This window comes from Panthera uncia (assembly GCF_023721935.1).
Source record: "Panthera uncia isolate 11264 chromosome C1 unlocalized genomic scaffold, Puncia_PCG_1.0 HiC_scaffold_4, whole genome shotgun sequence".
NCBI lineage: Eukaryota > Metazoa > Chordata > Mammalia > Carnivora > Felidae > Panthera > Panthera uncia.
Genome location: NW_026057585.1, coordinates 30,218,189 through 30,237,873, shown reverse-complemented (window position 1 = coordinate 30,237,873; position 19,685 = coordinate 30,218,189). Strand labels below are relative to the sequence as shown.

General features: G+C 39.7%; 1 protein-coding gene and 1 long non-coding RNA gene across 17 annotated transcripts in view; one reads left to right on the top strand and one right to left on the bottom strand.

Moving 5' to 3' along the window:
• The window catches only part of LRRC8B (leucine rich repeat containing 8 VRAC subunit B), an 80,264-nt gene that overhangs the window by 47,108 nt on the left and 13,471 nt on the right, over positions 1–19,685 (top strand). For 4 of the 12 annotated variants that reach the window (XR_007454729.1, XR_007454728.1, XR_007454727.1 and 1 more), the window contains exons 3-7: positions 308–388; positions 2,754–2,829; positions 3,944–4,047; positions 5,275–7,439; positions 16,642–16,771. Coding sequence is in view for 8 of the 12 variants with exons in the window: in XM_049616823.1 (XP_049472780.1) it covers positions 5,301–7,439; positions 16,642–16,771 (2,269 nt within the window). In the remaining 4 variants the exon portion in view is untranslated. Of the gene's footprint in view, positions 1–307; positions 389–2,753; positions 2,830–3,943; positions 4,048–5,274; positions 7,440–14,997; positions 15,212–16,641; positions 17,084–19,685 lie in introns of those variants that run through there. The other 8 variants (XM_049616818.1, XM_049616817.1, XM_049616816.1 and 5 more) reach the window with 4 other exon arrangements.
• The window catches only part of LOC125912424 (uncharacterized), a 34,484-nt gene continuing 31,983 nt past the window's right edge, over positions 17,185–19,685 (bottom strand). For all 5 annotated transcript variants that reach the window (XR_007454734.1, XR_007454732.1, XR_007454735.1 and 2 more), the window contains one exon: positions 17,185–17,488. This is a non-coding gene — a long non-coding RNA (uncharacterized LOC125912424). The remainder of the gene's footprint in view (positions 17,489–19,685) is intronic.

Below are 19,685 nucleotides of genomic sequence, written 5' to 3'. Positions count from 1 at the left end.
AACCGACTGAGCCACCCAAGTGCCCCTGGATTTGAGGTTTTTTAAACTGCTCCAGGTTGTTCTAATGTGAAGCCCAAACTGAAAACCACCGTCTTAGATTCTCAAAAAATGGTTACTCTACCTACTGGAAGCATCGACATTAACTAGAAATTTGTTAGACACATTCTTGAGGACTACTTCAGACCTAATGAATCAGAAACTCTGAGGGTGGGACCTACCACTCTGCGATTTAATACTCTCTCCAGTGATTTTTATGAGCATTAATGTTGAAGATACACTTTACTATGTAAATCTTAATTCCTTCTAGGAAGTCTCAAAACTACAACTAAATTTGGAAAGGGTGTTTGTCACTTGAAAATTACTCCACTGACAAGATCTGAAGCAACTGGTAAGGGACATAAGCTGGCATATCATGTGTCTTGCTAGTGATCATTTAAGTACTTGAGAAATGCTGAACAATCATCAGATCTCTGAAGAACGGTTCAAGGGGCTATTTAGTCTGAAGAAATGGAACAAATTATCAGGGGTACTGACACACTATTTCCCAGAGAGAGAGCTCCAAGAGGTGAATTTAAACTTCAGTTGGATATACATTAGACCCAAGAAACCTCTTGTTGAGAAGTAGTACTAAACATTTTGAAGGGATATAAGGCAATCTCTAAGTCAATTTGCAGTTAGAGCAGAGAGAAACCCCATTTTGAATTGTTTGGTTATATCCTGCCTGGGGTCAAAGACAGAGATCTTTGAAGTAGTGTCCAGTTCTCTGCATAGAATGACTCTAAATACCATCTGATCATCATTTGTTTATTTTTTCACTGGTTATTTTGGAAAAGCTTTCAAAGTAAAATAAGGACTAGTGGGAAGACAAGATGCCTAACTTGAGTGTTTTTGTTTCAATCCTAGAGACTTTGGGGTGAGATTGTCAAATGAATTCATGTGCTTTGAAAAGCTTTTATGATTTCTTAATGAGGTTTAAAAGCTAAAGGAATGGGATTAGGACCACAAAATCCTTTACTCTTAACATTGTGTCTTTGAACTGATTTAGTGCATTTGTATATTAGAAATAGAGATCTGATTTAGATTGAATCCTCATTGTTTGCAAAAATATGGTCTGGAAAAAATTTCCTAGACACACAAACAGTATTAAATTTTGTAATGACAAAGGACAGCTATGCTCTAGCTCTCGAGTTAAAAACTTCCGTTAGAAAAAGTTAACATCATTTAATATATAGGAATGCTTGAGACCTTTCATACATCATTAGATTTGGATGCTATCTATTTATACATTGAATCTTAGTTCAGTGGAAAATGTTTGGTAGAAAAAGTTCAGCTGAGAAAGTAGATTATATATTATGTTATAGGGGACATTGCAGGAAACTGTACATTTATATCTTTTGTTTTTCAAAAGACTAAAATAGAACCAAGTTACAATGCAACTGTTGGGGTAAATTGATGTCTTAGTCTGTTCGGGCTGCTACAACAAATTACCATGGACTGGGTGACCTAAACAGCAGACATATTTATTTCTCAGTTCCTAGAGACTGGGAAGTTCAAGATCAAGGCACTGCTCTGGCAGATGTTTTGTTTTTTTTTTGTTTGTTTGTTTTTAATGTTTATTCATTTTTGAGAGAGAGAGAGAGAGAGAGACAGAGCATGAGGGAGGGAGGGGCAGAGAGAAAGGGAGACAGAATCCAGAGCAGCTCCAGGCTCTGAGCTGTCAGCACAGAGCCCGATGCAGGGCTTGAACCCACAGACTGTGAGATCATGACCTGAGCTGAAGTTGGCTGTTTAACCAACGGTGCATCCAGGTGCACCTAGGCACTGGCAAATTCTAATGAGATCTTACTTCCTAGTTAATAGGCGCCACCTTCTTGCTGTGTCCTCAAATGGTGGAAGGGGCAAGAGAGCCCTGTGGGGTCCATTTTATAAAGGCACTAATCCCACCCTCATGACCTAAGGCTTCACCTCCTAATACTATCACTTTGGGGGTTAGGATTTCAAAATATGTATTTTAGGGGGACAAAATATTTAGTCTACTGCAATTGGGGAAAAGAGATAAATATTTAGCGATTTCTTTAACCTTTGAGAGAACTGAGTGGCACAGTTAATTGGATTTAATGATAATGTGATCTTGTTTCCAGTGTGGACGAGGCTTGAGATTTGAGTCTGAAGACCTCCATTCTAACTGGAACTATTTCTTGCCAGTTTTGTCGCTTTGGACAGGATAACTCCTCTGGGCCTGCTTTATTTCCATGTTTTAAAATGTGAAGAGTAATAATATATCTAATGGTTTATTATATGAAACAAATTAATGTAAATGAAAGTGCTTTGAAAGTAGAAAGACAGATATTAGATTTTAAACAGTGTATTTTTATTTGCTCTTATTGACAAGGAACCCCTCAGTGAAAATCCGAGTTAGGAGATTAGAGGGAAAATTTATAGTTCTTAAAAAGGCAAACAGGAAAAAATTCTTTACTAATAAATTTAAATTAGTATAAATATAGTAAACCTGTAGTTTGTTGTGGTTCTCTAATGGATTAGTTATAGTAGTTTCTCATATTGATTATTTTAAAATATGTGTTTTAAAATAGTACTATAGTTGGAGGTTTGTGACTCTGTTTCATAGAAATACTGTGTTTAAAGTAGAAAATGTGTTTACAATATTTAAAGGAAACTGTGTTGTATAATAAATATCGGAATGGCTGAGAAGCACTCTGGAATTATGTAATATATTCTTTCCGGATATATTACAGACCCAGTGCAATGGAAGAATATGTAAAATGTTTCACACCTCAAATATTTTATCATGCTTGCTGCACATAAATGCAGGTGTGTATCATATGTTGTAAGCCTTTTAAAAATGAATTGTGAATGAGAAACTCATACTCCATTGGTCGTATCTAAATATGAATTAGTCACAGCTAGATTGTCGTACACACTAACTCTGCTTTCTGGCCTGCAAAATAATTTGATACGGGATGGCAGTTATAAAGTAGGCTTTGCACATGGATTGGTAAATCCAAAGTAAATTTCAGACATGCCCAACTTTTTGATCTTTGAAAATGACAAGATTACAAGAGTATTACTAAAAATATCTTGAATGCAATTTGGGGTTAGTACACTGAGCTGGGTTTCAAGTACTTGATAAACCCAAAAAGGATTATATCTTTGGGGCAACTATATAAACATTCCCAGCAGCTCTTCAGAAGTTCCATAGGCAATTTTCATACCAAATTAAAATTTTTATATGTTTTAGAATATCCTCATATTTCAAACTGATCGATGTATATGTAATTTAAATTATTGCAAGTGATTGTTTGAAGTAGATGCTAAGAATGGCTTTTATTAACCTACAAGTTTAAAAAAAGCTAATATAAAGGGTAGCTACATTTAATAATATCATAACTTCAGAGAATTTCAGCAAATTTCTGAGCCGTGTCTTCAAAAGTTATTAACTTGTGATTATTTCTAATGGAATCAGTAGGCTAAATTTGAAGAGCACCGAGTCTTATTTGGAGAGATGTGTGGTTTTAAATTAGGATGCAGAAACTACATGGTTTGACAGGCCATCTGATAAATGCAAATAAGACCAACTGTGTATGAGGACTGAATGAGAGAAATTAACATATGTAGGCTGCTTGGAAAAGCTAAGTGTTCATCTAAGTGTTGTAAATATGGCATTTTAAAATACATTAACATCTAAGTTTCTGTGGAAACTTCTCTGTAACCTAAAGGTATTCAGGGGCTGAGTATGATCTCATATATGGGTGGGGTCCTGTCTATATATACCTTGCCAAAATGTCCTCTAGTGTGAAAAGTAAACTGATCTATGAAAATCTATTTGCCATATCGTGTCTTATGATGGAGAGGGTCTCTGAAGACAGTGTTTCCAATTTTGTTTGAAATACTGCAGCTATTATAAGATATCTGTGCTTTCTCACAGAATGAAGACAAACACAGAGATGGTGTGTCTAAGAAATTTCAAAAGGTGTCGGCCTCCTGATTGAAGCACAGTCAACTTATTGGATTCATTTTTTTTTTCATCCAGTAAGTGTAAATATTTAAAGTACTTTATTTTGATCAATGTTGACTTGTGTTCTTTGTTGAATGAATAACCGCTGTCTGAATACCCTTATCTCTATTTGTGTTTATATTCTTTTGCAATTTCAGTCTCATGTCTTAAATGAATTTAACTTTCAGGACCTTTAAGGGGACAAATTCAGCCATAAACTTTGAGGCTGGCGGTGTCCTTAGAGATGATTTGGTTCATTCTCTTTATCCATTAAAAAACCATGCTGCTGTGATTTTTTTCTTCTTTTTTCTTACTAGATATGTTATTAGACCCAAATGTTTCCTTTTATTTCTCGTACTCTGTGCCATTTTATAGGTTGTCCGGATTTTACTAATTAGCAATTTTTTAAACAATTGATTTATATAAGGTTGAACGTTACATAAATCATTTCTGTAAGGAACACTGCCTGAATACTTTTTAATGTGAAAATGGAAAATCTACCTCTTGTTTTTCTGAGGCAAAAAATAATTTAGTAATAGAGTATACTCTTACTTATTCATCCTATTAGTTATTTGCCATCAAAACTTAACCACGAGTGAGAATCCCCCCATAGTAGCATGTTCTGAGTTTTTCTTCCCTATCCCGTGTTCAGCCACTAGTGTTGCTTCATCAGCTTTTAAATACTCTAAGTTGGACATGAACTTAAGTTACAAAGCAAGAGCTTGGGGGGAAAGGAGATAATGCATTAACTTACAGTTTGTTTTGAATGTAGAACTGGTAGATCCCTCTAATCCTAAGGGATAACTACGTAAAGCAGTGCTTGCTCAAAAGAGCTTCCCCATGGTGGTTGAAACACAACTCTTAGGCTGTAACTGATGCGCCAGGTGTGGGACAGGATGTGGAAAAGAGCTTACTCAGACCATTTGGAAGGCATAAAATATGGCTTCTGGTTTTTAATAGCTTGGGATGGAGTCAAGATCCAGGAGGAAACTAGATAGTTGCTTCACAATCTGCGCTAAATACCTTTATAGATCCAGTCCGGCTATCACTAAATGGTGTCTCATCTGAAGGACTTTATAGTGCACAGTTGGGATGGCCTAAGGTTTCAAATGAAACCAGAAGACATTTATATCCTTTGATCAGCCCTGCCTCCCAGATTTTGTCCCTGAGCTAGATCCTACTTGGGTACCTACAAGCATTAGAGTTAAATGCTTATTTTGGATACTCGCTTCAGTGGTTTTTCTTTTATTTTCCTCTCCCAGTTTCCGTACTCCTACAAGGGAAAGTCATGATTACGCTAACAGAGCTGAAATGTTTAGCAGACGCCCAGTCATCTTATCACATCCTAAAACCATGGTGGGACGTCTTCTGGTATTACATTACCCTGATCATGCTGCTGGTGGCCGTGCTGGCCGGAGCTCTCCAGCTTACACAGAGCAGGGTTCTGTGCTGTCTTCCATGTAAGGTGGAATTTGACAATCACTGTGCCGTGCCTTGGGACCTCCTGAAAGCCAGCGCAAACACATCCTCTGATCCTGGGACACCGCTCCCGCTTCCCCTGAGAATCCAGAATGACCTCCACCGACAGCAGTACTCCTACATCGATGCTGTCTGTTACGAGAAACAGCTCCATTGGTTCGCCAAGTTTTTCCCTTACCTGGTGCTCTTGCACACACTCATCTTTGCAGCCTGCAGCAACTTTTGGCTTCACTACCCGAGTACCAGTTCCAGGCTCGAGCATTTTGTGGCCATCCTTCACAAGTGCTTCGACTCCCCGTGGACCACGCGTGCCCTGTCCGAAACAGTGGCCGAGCAGTCAGTGAGGCCCCTGACGCTCTCCAAGTCCAAGGTTCTGCTTTCGTCCTCAGGGTGTTCAGCCGATGTCGATTCCAGCAAGCAGTCATTGCCCTACCCACAGCCTGGCTTGGAGTCGGCCAGCATCGAAAGCCCAACTTCTAGCGTCCTGGACAAGAAGGAGGGCGAACAGGCCAAAGCCATCTTTGAAAAAGTGAAAAGGTTCCGCATGCATGTGGAGCAGAAGGACATCATTTATAGAGTGTATCTGAAGCAGATCATAGTGAAAGTCATCTTGTTCATCCTCATCATAACTTATGTTCCATATTTCCTAACCTACATCACTCTGGAAATCGACTGTTCCATTGACGTGCAGGCTTTTACAGGATACAAGCGCTACCAGTGTGTCTACTCCTTGGCAGAAATATTTAAGGTCCTGGCTTCATTTTATGTCATTTTGGTTATACTTTACGGTCTCACCTCCTCTTACAGCTTGTGGTGGATGCTGAGGAGTTCTCTGAAGCAATATTCCTTTGAGGCGTTGAGAGAGAAAAGCAACTACAGCGATATCCCTGACGTCAAGAATGACTTCGCCTTCATCCTCCATCTGGCCGATCAATATGATCCTCTTTATTCCAAACGCTTCTCCATATTCCTCTCGGAGGTCAGTGAGAACAAACTAAAACAGATCAACCTCAATAACGAATGGACGGTTGAGAAACTGAAAAGTAAGCTTGTGAAAAATTCCCAGGACAAGGTAGAACTGCACCTTTTTATGCTAAATGGTCTTCCAGACAACGTCTTTGAGCTGACAGAAATCGAAGTGCTCAGCCTGGAGCTTATCCCGGAGGTCAAGCTGCCCTCCACAGTCTCGCAGCTGGTCAACCTCAAGGAGCTTCATGTGTACCATTCGTCCCTGGTGGTAGACCATCCAGCGCTGGGCTTTCTGGAGGAGAATTTAAAAATCCTCCGCCTGAAATTTACTGAAATGGGGAAGATCCCACGCTGGGTATTTCACCTGAAGAATCTCAAAGAACTTTATCTGTCGGGCTGTGTTCTACCTGAGCAGTTGAGTACCATGCAATTGGAGGGCTTTCAGGACTTAAAAAACCTGAGGACCCTCTACTTGAAGAGCAGCCTCTCCCGGATCCCTCAAGTCATTACAGACCTCCTGCCTTCTCTGCAGAAGTTATCCCTTGATAATGAGGGAAGCAAGCTGGTTGTGTTGAACAACTTGAAAAAGATGGTCAATCTGAAAAGCCTAGAGCTTATCAGCTGTGACCTGGAACGCATCCCACACTCCATTTTCAGTCTGAACAATTTGCATGAGTTAGACCTAAAAGAAAATAACCTTAAAACCGTGGAAGAGATCATTAGCTTTCAGCATCTCCAGAACCTTTCCTGCTTAAAGTTGTGGCACAATAACATTGCTTATATTCCTGCCCAGATTGGGGCACTATCTAATCTAGAGCAGCTCTCTTTGAACCATAATAATATTGAGAATCTGCCCCTACAGCTTTTCCTATGCACCAAACTACATTATTTGGATCTAAGCTATAACCATCTGACCTTCATTCCAGAAGAAATCCAGTATCTGAGTAATTTGCAGTACTTTGCTGTGACCAACAACAATGTAAGTATATCTGTTCTTGCCTTCATTTAGCTGGTGTTTTGAGCGTCTGTTGTTGTAGCGTATAATGCGGGTAAAGAAAATGGACTTGTAGTCATACTAAGCATCCTCTGAGCCTGGCCTGTCTGCCACTTACCAGATATGTGACCGTGGGCAAATTACCAAAACACTGAGCATCAGTTTTTAATCTAACTGATAAGTTGTGATGGAAATTTTATAGAAGAAAAAATCATATTTATATTTATATTTATATTTATATTTATATTTATATTTATATTTATCTAGTTAAAGCACCAGTTCCTAGGACATAGTAATGCTCAACGAATGTTCTCTTTATTCTCTGTCCCCATTTTTCACATAAACATCACAGCTGAAGTATTTTAAACTAATTGTAACAGAGCTTACTTTTCATTCTGGAAAGATCTTAAGTATTTAGGAAGCTTCATAAAAGTTTTTAGCTTTCCAAATCTGTCACAGGAGAAGAACTTTTTGTTAAAAATACTGGGATCATGAATTATTCATAAATCCTTTTTGTGATGCAGTAAGAAAAACTGGAAATCTACATGCATGTCTAGAAAGACAATTCAAAATGAAAGGCCTGGTTCTATAATGCAACACTAGGGCTTCTTAGAAGCTTTTTCCAGCATCCATACTTTAAAAATGAACCATAATTTGCAACAGTAAAGCCAAGTTAAGGAAAACTTGACTTCACTGAAACAAGAAAAAACAAAATAAATGACTAGTTTCCTAGGTTAAAATGTGAAGGAGGAAGAAAAAGAAAAAAAAAAAAAAATCATGCTAGCCAAAAGGGCAAGAGAGTGATGGTAATGCCCCTATGGGAAGAAGAAAAATAATCTTTCAGAAATCAGGTCTGCCAAAAGATGAAAGTGGTCTTCCAGTAGTAGAAAATGGGAACTACTTCCTTCTACCCCACCCAAAATGTACTATCTCTTAGACTTTTTGTAATTCGTATTTCATGCTAAATATAGCTATGAGCATGCTGTTGGCTAATAAACATATTAATCACCAGACATTATTTTCAAAAACCATGGATTGGAAAAACACCAAAAAGTTGAGGAATGAGAGCAAAATTCATGCCAGTTTTTAGAAAATTGATTTGACTCATATATGCAAGAAGCTAGAGCCCATTCTAAAATAAATGAGAAATCTTCAGGTCTTTTTTTTTTTTTTTAAGTTTATTTTGAGAGAGAGAGTGAGAAGGAGAGGGGCAGAGAGAGAGGGAGAGAGAGGATTCCAAGCAAGCTCGAACTCACGAACCGTGAGATCATAACCTGAGCTGAAACCAGGAGTCAGACGCTCCATTGACTGAACCACCCAGGCGCCCCTGAGAAATCTTAAGGACTTAAAGGATTAGGAGGCTGTAAAACTCCTTGAGGGTTGATCTAGATTAGCAGTGTTCATCAGAATTACCTGAAGGGCTTGTTAAAACACCGATTGCTGGACCCCACTCCCAGAGTTTCTGATTCAGCAGGTTTGGTGTGTAGGGTCCAAGAGTTTGCATTTCTACAAAATCCCAGATGAAGCTGATGCTGCTGGTGTGGTGACCATACTTTGAAAACTACAGGTCTAGAGATTTATCATTAGTGTTGTTTAATTATGCAGTAGATTAATATTAATATTTTGGTTATACTTTTCCATTGTTAAATCAAAAATTTAAAAATTATTAATAATTATTTTGAAAGGCAATGGTTCCACTAGTTGTTGTATAGTTATATCACTACATGAATTTTTGAAAGTTGAAGCTGATTAAATTGTTAGCTGGCCATGAATTACTTAAATGTATAGGCAGGTTAATGTTTTTTCCTAATTTAATGTAATAAAACCTTAAGACCATTGGTACTTTTGACACCAAGTTTATTGACTTCTTGACCATATGTGAAAGAGAAACTAGGTGCGAGTATCAGACACATTTTATTTTGAGTTAGGGAGGATACTTGGTTGACATGTAAAGTCCTATGGTGAAGGCAGTTTATGGCCAAAGTAGAATGATATCTTAGGCTGGGTTATCTCAGAAGTCTAATAAGCAGGGGCACCTGGGTGGCTCAGTCAGGTAAGCATCCAACTTTAGCTCAGGTCATGATCTCATGAGTTCAAGCCCCGCATCGGGCTCTGTGCTGACAGCTCAGAGCCTGGAGCCTGCTTCAGATTCTGTGTCTCTCTCTCTGACCCTTCCCCACTCACTCACTCTCTCTCTCTCTCTCTCTCTCTCTTAAAAAAAAAAAATTTTTTTTAAAGAAGTCTGATAATCAGCAATTGCTAAGCATCCCAGAGCCATAGCAATGACCATGACACCTTTGAATGGTTGAAGGACACTGTCCTCAGAACTCTGAAGAGACTTATTTAATCAGGATATGGAGAAAGTGAAACTCACTCAGAAGACAGCAGCCAGAGAGATGAAAAGTTCTCTGATGGAACAGCCTAATAATAGGAAGTATTGGGGAGGGAAGGGAAAAGAATAGTCCATGCTATTGGTCTTTAAATATTTGGAACACTTAATAGAAAAGAAATCTTCTTGCAAGTAACCATGAGTGTTTGAACCAAGACAAGCAGGAAAAGATTTCTCATGTTTCCCGAAATCTTGTCCAAAAATTGAACCTTTGAGAAGGGAGAAATGATTTTTATTTTCTTCTTTTTTTCTAAGTTTATTTATTTATTTTAAGAGAGACAGAGAGACAGAGACAGAGAGAGAATGAGCGGGGGAGGAGCAGAAATAGAGAGAGAAGGAATCCCAAGCAGGCTCTGCACTGTCAGCACAGAGTCCAATGAGGGGCTCAATCTCATGAACCATAAGGTCATGACCTGACCTGAAACCAAGACTCAGATGCTTAACCAACTGAGCAACCCAGGTGCCCTGGTTTTCTTATGAATAAAACTGTCCAGATATGGGTCGTCAACTATTTGGTAGGAATATTGTTAAAGGGAATCAGGGATTCATGCTTCAGTTTCAAGTTTCCTTCTAACTTTGAAATTCTTAAGATTCTATGAGGTAGACCAAAATATTTATTAAAATTAGAAAATAAAACATCAAATTGGATGCGTAAATATTTAGGTATGCATAGTCTCAGAAATGTAGTTGATCTCTCCATTTGGAATAGAAGTTAGTAAAGATTCCTGAAGGAAGAGGTTTTAAAATACTCTTCTAAAAAGTTGGGGAGTATACCAGGTTCATGGATGGAGGCAACAAATTCTCTCTGTGGTTTAGTAGAAAAGACATTTATTGAAATGTCATATTATCACTGAAAAGTCTGAATAATTGAGCTTGGAAAGCAAGCATAGAGTCAGATAGCCAAAAGGCCAAAATTATAGCACAAAAGCAAAATGGTGAGGATACCCTGCCGTTGACCATACCAGCACTGGGCACAGCATTGCCCCTGAAAATTAGATGCTGCTGCTAATGCACCCCTTGCCCTCCCACAAAATAGGTTCTTCATGGTTTCTGCTGCTTTGTGACAGTAGCCCCAATTTAAAGTCCAAGTCTGAGAGCTTATGAACTCCCACCCACACTCAAGCTGTAAGGGAGCTGGGAACACTAGAATCTGGTGTTGTCAGTCCCCCCAGTGGGAAGTGGACTCTGCTTCCCACCAAGATAAGGTAGGGAATTCTCCAGACATTGAAGATACTGGGCATCCCCCAAATGACAGACATTCCCAGAGAGGGCACTCTAGAGTTTCTTCCACAAGGTAGTAATCAGTGTTACCACACAGAACACTAAACACTTCTTTTTGTCATATTTTTTGCTGCAGGATTCCTCAGAGCCTTTAGTATTTGAATATGCATTGTGCTTCTCTAAGAGAGACATGACATGCAACGTTTACCAAACGTATTTGAGCAAGATACTCTTAAATATTTCAGTTTTTTTTTTTATTTTTTAATTTATTTCTTTTGAGAGAGAAGGAGGGAGCACAAGCAGGGGAGAGGCAGAGAGAGAGAGAGAGAGAGAGAGAGAGAGAGAGGAAGGAATCCAAAGTAGGCTCCACCCGGCCAGGGCACAGCCTAATGTGCAGCTCAAACCTGTGAACCATGAGATCATGACCTGAGCCGAAATCAGGAGTCAGATACTTAACCATCTGAGACACTCAGGCATCCCAAGATTTTATTTTGAAGTAATCTCTACACCCAGTGTAGGGCTCAAACTTCAACCCCAAGATCAAGAGTGCGTGCTCTACTGACTGAATCAGCCAGGTGCCCCAAGATGTTCTTTTTTACAGTAACTCTTGAGAGGAGTGTTCCTGAGGATGGGGGGTTGGGGAAATGTAAAAGGACAGAGGTCATGTGCAGAGGATTACAACAGGCAGGCTCAGATGCAATAAGAGATGAGAGCATTTAGAAGGTGCGTCAGAATGGAGAATGCTTTTAAGTTTGCGAGTCAAGTTCAAGTTTGAGTTCATTGGATAGTAGCTGGGGTCAGACTTGAACTGGTTCCTTCAAAAGAGGCTCTGATTGCAGCATTTAGAAGGGTTGGGAGAGTACAATCAAGAAATAAAACCCCATGAAAAGGCTTAATCAGTTATGATTTAGAAGTAGGAATATAAATTAAACACAAGAAATGAAGATTTATATCTTAGAGGAACACCATGGGCCACCGAGTCGGCAAATTACAGCCTGGGACCAAAACCCACCCACCGCTTGAGCTAAGAATGCTTTTTAATTTTTTTTTAAGTTTATCTATTTATTTTGAGAGAGAAAGAGAGCACAAGCAGGGAGAGAGGCAGAGAGAAGAAGAGACAGAATCCTTAGCAGGCTCCACACTATCAGCGCAGAGGCAGACACAGGGCTCAAACTCACGAACTGTGAGATCATGACCTGAGCCAAGATCAAGAGTCAGACACAGGGTGCCTGGGTGGCTCAGTCAGTTAAGCCGCTGACTTTGGCTCAGGTCATGATCTCATGGTTTGTGGGTTTGAGGCCCGTTTTGGTCTCTGTGCTGACAGCTCAGGGCCTGGAGCCCCTGTTTTGGATTCTGTGTCTCCCTCCTTCTCTGCCCCTCCCCCACTCATGCTCTGTCTCTCTCTCCTTCAAAAATAAACATTAAAAAACAAAAGAGTCAGACGCTTAACCAGCTGTGCCACCCACGCACCCCTGCTTTTTGAATTTTTATATAGCCTTGACCTATGTATGGTTTTTAAAATTTTTGAATGGTTGGGGGAAATTTTTTTTAAATAACATTTTGTCTCACATAAAAATTATATGAAATGCAAATCTCATATAATTTGTCCATATGAATAAGTTCCATTTCTCTCATTCAGGGGCCTATACTACAAAAAATTTATACTCAGTTATTATATTTTGAATTTAATCACTGAAAAATGTATGAAATTTTTTCTGTCTTGTTGTAAAAGTATCTACATTATATTTTCAGTTTTGCCTTTTAACACAAAGCCTAAAATATTTACTGGCCTGCTCATGTAGAGAGAAACTTCTCCAACCTCTGCTCTAGTTACTACCCTCATTTTACCGAAACTGAAACTGACGCTCAGGATGATGTTCCTGAAGTCTGAAGCTCCTAGTGATGGACCTAGGGTGGAAAGCAGGTGTTCCAGCGCCCGCCCTGGCGCATCACAGGTGCATCAGACCAAATGCTGTTACGTGGGAAGCAGTGCTGTGTGGGCACGGGGGATGGGAGAAGGGGAGGCAGCGTCTACCTCTAACCCAATGCCAAAGTGTGATTGCATTATGATGGTACCGAAGGTGATGGAGAAGCAAGGAAAAGGAGGACTTCATAGTTTCGCTCAAATCTTAAAAAACACTCCAATTTACACCTAGGTTTTCCAATTTCGACATTTGTGAATTTAATGCATATCTTTTCTTAGTGCAAAGACTTCTGGCTGGCAGTAGAAATTCCTTCAGAAAATCGTTTATGCGGTAGTACTCTTTTTGACATCACTCCTTAGAAATGGAAATATTTCATTTCTGTTTCCTGAAACAATTGGATTTTATGGATTTGGTTAGCATGTTCTGAGATGATGTGTCAATGGCCAGGGGAAAAAACGGGGGGGGGGGGGGGATCTGACATTGAGATGGATTCTGAAATAAGGTCTCAGCCTCTGGAAACAGGGGAGTACTCATTGTCCGTGTCCACAATAGACACAGGAGGAGGGCCTTCCTTCCCTGGATGTTCTGGGGGCTCTACTACATTGTGTTAAAGATACTTTGTTGCTGGAGAATTCTAGGATGTAGCTATTCATTTCTGTCTTTTTTTCAGTTGATTTCATAGCTGTGTGTGTGTGTGTGTGTGTATTATAGTTCTATAAAAACATTCTGTTTATGAAGTTTATCATCTCCCTGATACCCCGAAAACATTTCTTATGATCTTATAAAAGAAATCAGTAGTCCATTAGGGTAATTTTTTCGTTTTTGGCTTGTGTATATTGTCTAGTAAAGAGCATGTTACATGAATTCAGTATAAAGAAAGGCTATCTAACATTTTATATAAAATGAATTGGCCCAGGAAAAATATTTTTGGTGTTTTTGTAAGTTTCAGGGCAAACTGTTTTTAAAGGTTTGTAAGTAGATTTTTTTTTCAGTATAAAATTGCTTAATTGAAAGAAAGTCTTGAGTCTCTAACACAGCTCCCCAGCCTCCTTTAACATAATTCAAGTCAGGCAGGTGAATAAGGGTCTTGTGCCTCAGTTGGACGCTGACTCTGAGAGAAAGTCCCTGAGGTGGACACTTGACACTCAGGAAGCAGCACCACTAACCACAGCTCTTGACTCACTTTCATGACAGCAGCACAGCTGAGGGGCCTCTGATGAGGGCCCGGCCCAGTAGCTCACTCCCATCGCATTGTGAAATCCTCCTCCGGTCTTTGAGGGCTGAGAAGTCACTAAAAATGACAAATTTAGAGATTTGAATGTGTGTTTCTTTTGAGAGAGAGGGTGAGCGGGGGAGGGACAGAGAGTAAATCCCAAGCAGGCTCCATGCTCAACCCAGAGCCAGCCGCAAGGCTCGATCTCACAACTGTGAGATCACGACAGCAAGATCATGACCTGAGCCAGTCTTGAAGAGTCCAATGCTTAACCGAGCCACCCAGGTGCCCCACAGATTCAGAAATTTGAAAGAAGATTTGGTGAGAACATGGTAGTGTGCTGATAGCCAGGCAGGACAGTGATGGCAATGGCTTCAGGGTATTTATTCAGTGGAAAGGAATCCAACAAAACAAGGTACTTGCTGGGGATCTGGAAGCTGACTGAAGAAGGGAGATGGGGGAGTCCCTGATACAGCCCTGAGCAGGACACTCCTTCCCAGCAGAGACTAATTATTCACAAAGTTGTCTAGTATTTCCTACCTATTAGTCCAGTGCTGCTCAAATGGGGGCACTTTGCCCCACAAGAGACTTTGTCTGAAGACATTTTTTATTATCATGGCTGAGGAGGGGCATAGTCCTGGCATCTAGTAGGCAGAGGCCCGGGATGCTGCTAAACAGTGTATAATACACAGGGCACCCCCCACAAAAGGAATTATCCCACCCAAATTGTCAATGTTGTAGGTTGAAAAACCCTGCATTAGACCAAGGTCCTTAAAGACTCATCTGTCTTCTCAGCACTTTAACCCCAAGACCTAACTGGGAGCCTGGCACAAAAGGAGGATCTCTGCATGCATTTACTGAATACAAATGAGCCAAGCCTACCCTCTATTCAACTGGTTTGCCTAAGTCATTGTTTAGACACCAATGGACACTCTCAACTCTGAGCACATTGCAGAGGACAGATTGTTTCCTCTACTTATCCATCGCTGACCCTACTTCTGAGCTGCAGGTATAAGAGGTTGCATTAGAAAGGGGCTACATTTCCCCTGTCACTTATCCCTCTGCTACATGTCTACATTGAAATCCACGGATGTGGGGGTTTACATCTGCATTCTTGAAAGGGGAGTGAAATAGGAGGGAAGATATCTTTCCTTTGCTTATACCTAGTATTTTGATATACAATGATGAGTTATATTGAATGCCATTCTTAGCAATGGTGATCATTCGATCTGTTTTCTAGGATATCCAGCATTGAGTGTATGTGTGGGGAATGGAAGAGAGGGTAATTTCCAATATAATGAGCAGGTTTGAATGCAGTTTGACCATTTTTTAGTTTGTGTAGAGAGTATTTATCCTTCTAAGGAGATAGTTTTGGATGGTCCTGGAAATTCCAGCAGAGGGCTGGCTCGGTGGGGCTATGTTAGCCCAACACAGGAGCAGACTGAGCTCCTGAGTGCCCCTTTCATCCCTTGTCTAACAAAGCGACTTCCTGATCCAAGGAGCCTGCATTACTTCATAGTTGAAAAGATGCCCCATCCACAGGTACATAAATATGTGGAGTATTGTAGATTGCAGCGTGTGCTGTCCAGCGCTGCCTGGTGCAAACTCACATCTCTGTGGCATGCCAAGAATTGAGAATGCTTACTCTCAGCTCTTCTCTGGATGTCTTTTCCAATAAACTATCTTTCACATATGCAATGGGGCTCCCTTAGAAATTCACGTGCAACCTACCCACCACGAGGGGGAGCAGCTCCTTTGAACAGCTGTAGGAGTTGACCTAATTTCGGGCTGTTTATCATATTTTAAATTACTTCTTTGTGTTGCATGATTTAATTGAAACTGCCAGAGAGCAGGAAGAAGGGTAAATATTCACGAGTGTGTATATAGAGGGGAAAGAAATGTTCATGAAATGATATATGATCATATCTTCCTGTTTCTGCTTCTGTTGACTTTTTTCTTTTAACAGAATAAAGTTTTCAGTCTGTAGTCTGAAACCCTGAGAAAGAGCCTTGTGTCTGTACTCACGATGTTTTTGAGGATGTTGCTCATTACATTACACAGTAACTCCGCCCCAAGAATAATTACGATTTTCCTGAAATACTGTTGTTGTTTTTTTTTTCCTTAGGGACAATGAGTATGTGACTAATTAGATTTTATTTGAGACTGCTTGTTAGAATGCTTAGAATCAAGTCTTTTGCCCACCCATGTGTACAGCAAGGGTTTGGAAGTTCACGGTAGGTCTCAGTGCTGACTTCATGGCAGGATGTTCTTACTTTTCCTTTATCTTTTCCATCTACTTCGAATGTATCGTCATTGTTCTATGTATCCCTGTAAATGTCTAGAAGTGTTTTTGGGGAAAGGTAGGGGTATAAATAAATAAATGCATTATCATAGGCCATGGAAAACCAGTTTCACTGGCTTCTTTTTTTCCCTTTCCAGATTGAGATGCTACCAGATGGGCTGTTTCAGTGCAAAAAGCTGCAGTGTTTACTTTTGGGGAAAAATAGCCTGATGAGTTTGTCCCCTCACGTGGGTGAGCTGTCGAACCTTACTCATCTGGAGCTCATTGGTAATTACCTGGAAACACTCCCTCCTGAACTAGAAGGGTGTCAGTCCCTAAAACGGAGCTGTCTGATTGTCGAGGAAAATTTGCTCAACACTCTTCCTCTCCCTGTAACAGAACGCTTGCAGACGTGCTTAGATAAATGTTGACCGAAAAGGGGAAATACCTTTTAAATGTTTGCCCCAGGGCTTTAAACGAGAGCTAAAATTTCCTAAGTTATAACGATGAAAAATGGGTAACAATTATGACTAACTATAACCAGATGTCTTTAAAGCAACTCAGTGTCTAGCCCTACATTAAACAGGTAAAAAGTGTTAACACTGAACTAAAAGTTTTGTGAATCATTGACTTTTAACTTATTAAGATGTGAGAAGTACACTTGGAGGGTGACATGGGGGACATGAAATTCCTGAGTCTCTCCCTTGCAGTTTTTACCTTGAAGCTTAAGCATTCTTTCATCTCCCTCCCCAATTCCCCATTACTTACTTATTTGCACACTTGTTTTAACTGACTTCCTGTTTTGGTATTTATCACCTCGCCCATAAATTCATCAATATAAATGTCCTTGGTGTACACTCCACACTGTCTTTGATTTATTCTTAAATATTTTTAGGCAGGGTGTGCATTGTGCTTGGCAGAATTCCTTCTTGGCTTGATTTTTACTTCCTGTCCCAGCTTGCTCGAGTCTTACTCCATCTTGTTTTCTCTCAACAACGGTGAGCCCTAAAAAAAACAAAAAACAAAACTGTGGTGAACCCTGAGAAAGTGCTTGCCTTTGGCCCTTGCATAGAAAAGGACAGGGTGCTTAGGGCATGTCCTCCTCAGGGCCTCCTAAAAATTCATGTATTCTCTAAAATTTCTTCTTGTGTATCATCAAAGCCTTTTTTATTTGCTAATAATTTTTATATTAAATGTAAAGCATATAAATATTTTCTATTGTATAATCTTGGATTCAAAATCTGTGAGAATAATTTTTGTAAGGTACAGAGAACACATGCATTTCTTTAAGAATTTACTATTAATGTGCTTGGTTTGGGCTACTTATGCGTCTCCTACTTGTGTGCATTCTGCTCCAGAATGTTTTTGTACTCTGCAACTCATTACTTTTGGATAACAAAAGCCTTGTGTTTCATGCCCTAAAATATTTGGGGGTTTCCTTATAAGAGGATGGCCACATCATCTACCTCTCTCTTCCCTAGTTGCTGTGCTATTGTACGGGTACAATTCTTAATTACTTCAAAAACTGTGATGGAGGGGAGAGGTACAGATTTGACTCCTTAAAACTGACTTCAAAACACTTGGAGAAATTAAGACTTAAAGCAAAATACTTTTCTTCTCCAGCTGCATGATCTCTAGATATGATTATAATGTAAAACACTCGGCCTCTATTCAGTATTTAAGAACTCTCAGAGCTCACAAAGTAGATCCATTTAACTGAAATTCATCTCATGCCTTTGTCTGACTTTCCTGGAATACATTTTGCTCTTTTTTTTATAAAGAGCTTTGTGTTTAGCCTTTTATTATCATGTATATTGTAAAATGAATAAAATCAAGTGACTCATTTTTGGGAAAATGTACAGTTTTACTGTGTTTTTCTCCAGCGGGTCTAGGCATGATGATGCCTGTCTCATTTGGGGTGTTAATGATGAAGTAACCTACTAACTGCACCCAGACAAAACTGGAAAACACTATGGATAAAGAGTACTGTAAACATGGAACTGTGATGTATGGTATGTTGTGTCTTGCTTTGCCTGTTCCAGGAAGATGAAGATGAGTCTTGAAATTGTAGCAAAATCTGCAGCCCCCCTCACCCGCCACACAGCCCTGAACTGCAGCTCAGAAAAAAGAATTGTCTGCATCAAATGTAATTTGAATAATATTATATAAATCTATTAACGCCAGAAGCTGCCTAAAAGGTTATTTTTATTCTGAACGAGACAGAGCAGTGTAAAAATGTTAATTCCTACCAAAACTTGCCTTTAGTCAGAACATTCAAGTTCTCAGGGACCCAGGCCTAACTGACGAAACTTTCTTTCATCTAGGACTTTAGAAAACAGATTCTGACTGTATCTAGGGTTTTTTTTCTTTTTTTTAACGTAAGTTAATGGCCATTTTAATGTTTCACACTCAAATTGTCAGGCGTACTAATTCCAAAGTTGGATAGAATTTGTCTTAAGTTTTGGCTGTGAATATGATACACAAAGAGGTATCTAAATGGTTTTGGCCATATAATTAGCCATAATATGAAAAATCCCACCCTCCTCCATAAAGAAGAGTTTTCGAAGCAAATTTCAGATTGGCTATCACTCTCACAAACTACATATAACTTCTCCTGCAAAAGTCATTGACTAAATCTTCCTCATCGCTTCTTTCAATTTCTGGAAGCACATTACTATCAGGGTCAATGATCAATATTGTAAGCTGCTTTCCAAACACTGGGGTACAGTTACTGGTGCACGCTTTGTTGTTTGATGCCATAGTTTTTAGATTTCTGTTTAATCCTACGTACCAGTGTTGAGGTAGCTTTTCAATTCACACAGCACTGATGGAATGAACTGGGAGGCCACCACTTGACACATGAGGACGTGGTGTTTGATGTCACCTTTACTGCACTGTTGGAACAGGTGTTCATTTTGCAAGTGTTCAAATTCATTTCAGAGGCTTTTCAATGAGGAAAATGCAGTTTGTCCCATTATGAGACTTTAGTTGGCATTTGACTTCCAAGAATGCACAGTGCATGTTCCAAAAAGTCAATGTGGATGTTATTCAGAACAAAGTCGATGGCTTATGCTAGCAATGGCATAGGTTCATTTTATTTACAGACCTACCCAGACGCACATAGCTAAGCTTGTGCACACATAGGTACACACACACCAGAGCAGTTTTTAGCACTCCTGGTGAGGTATAGTGTTCTTTTCCT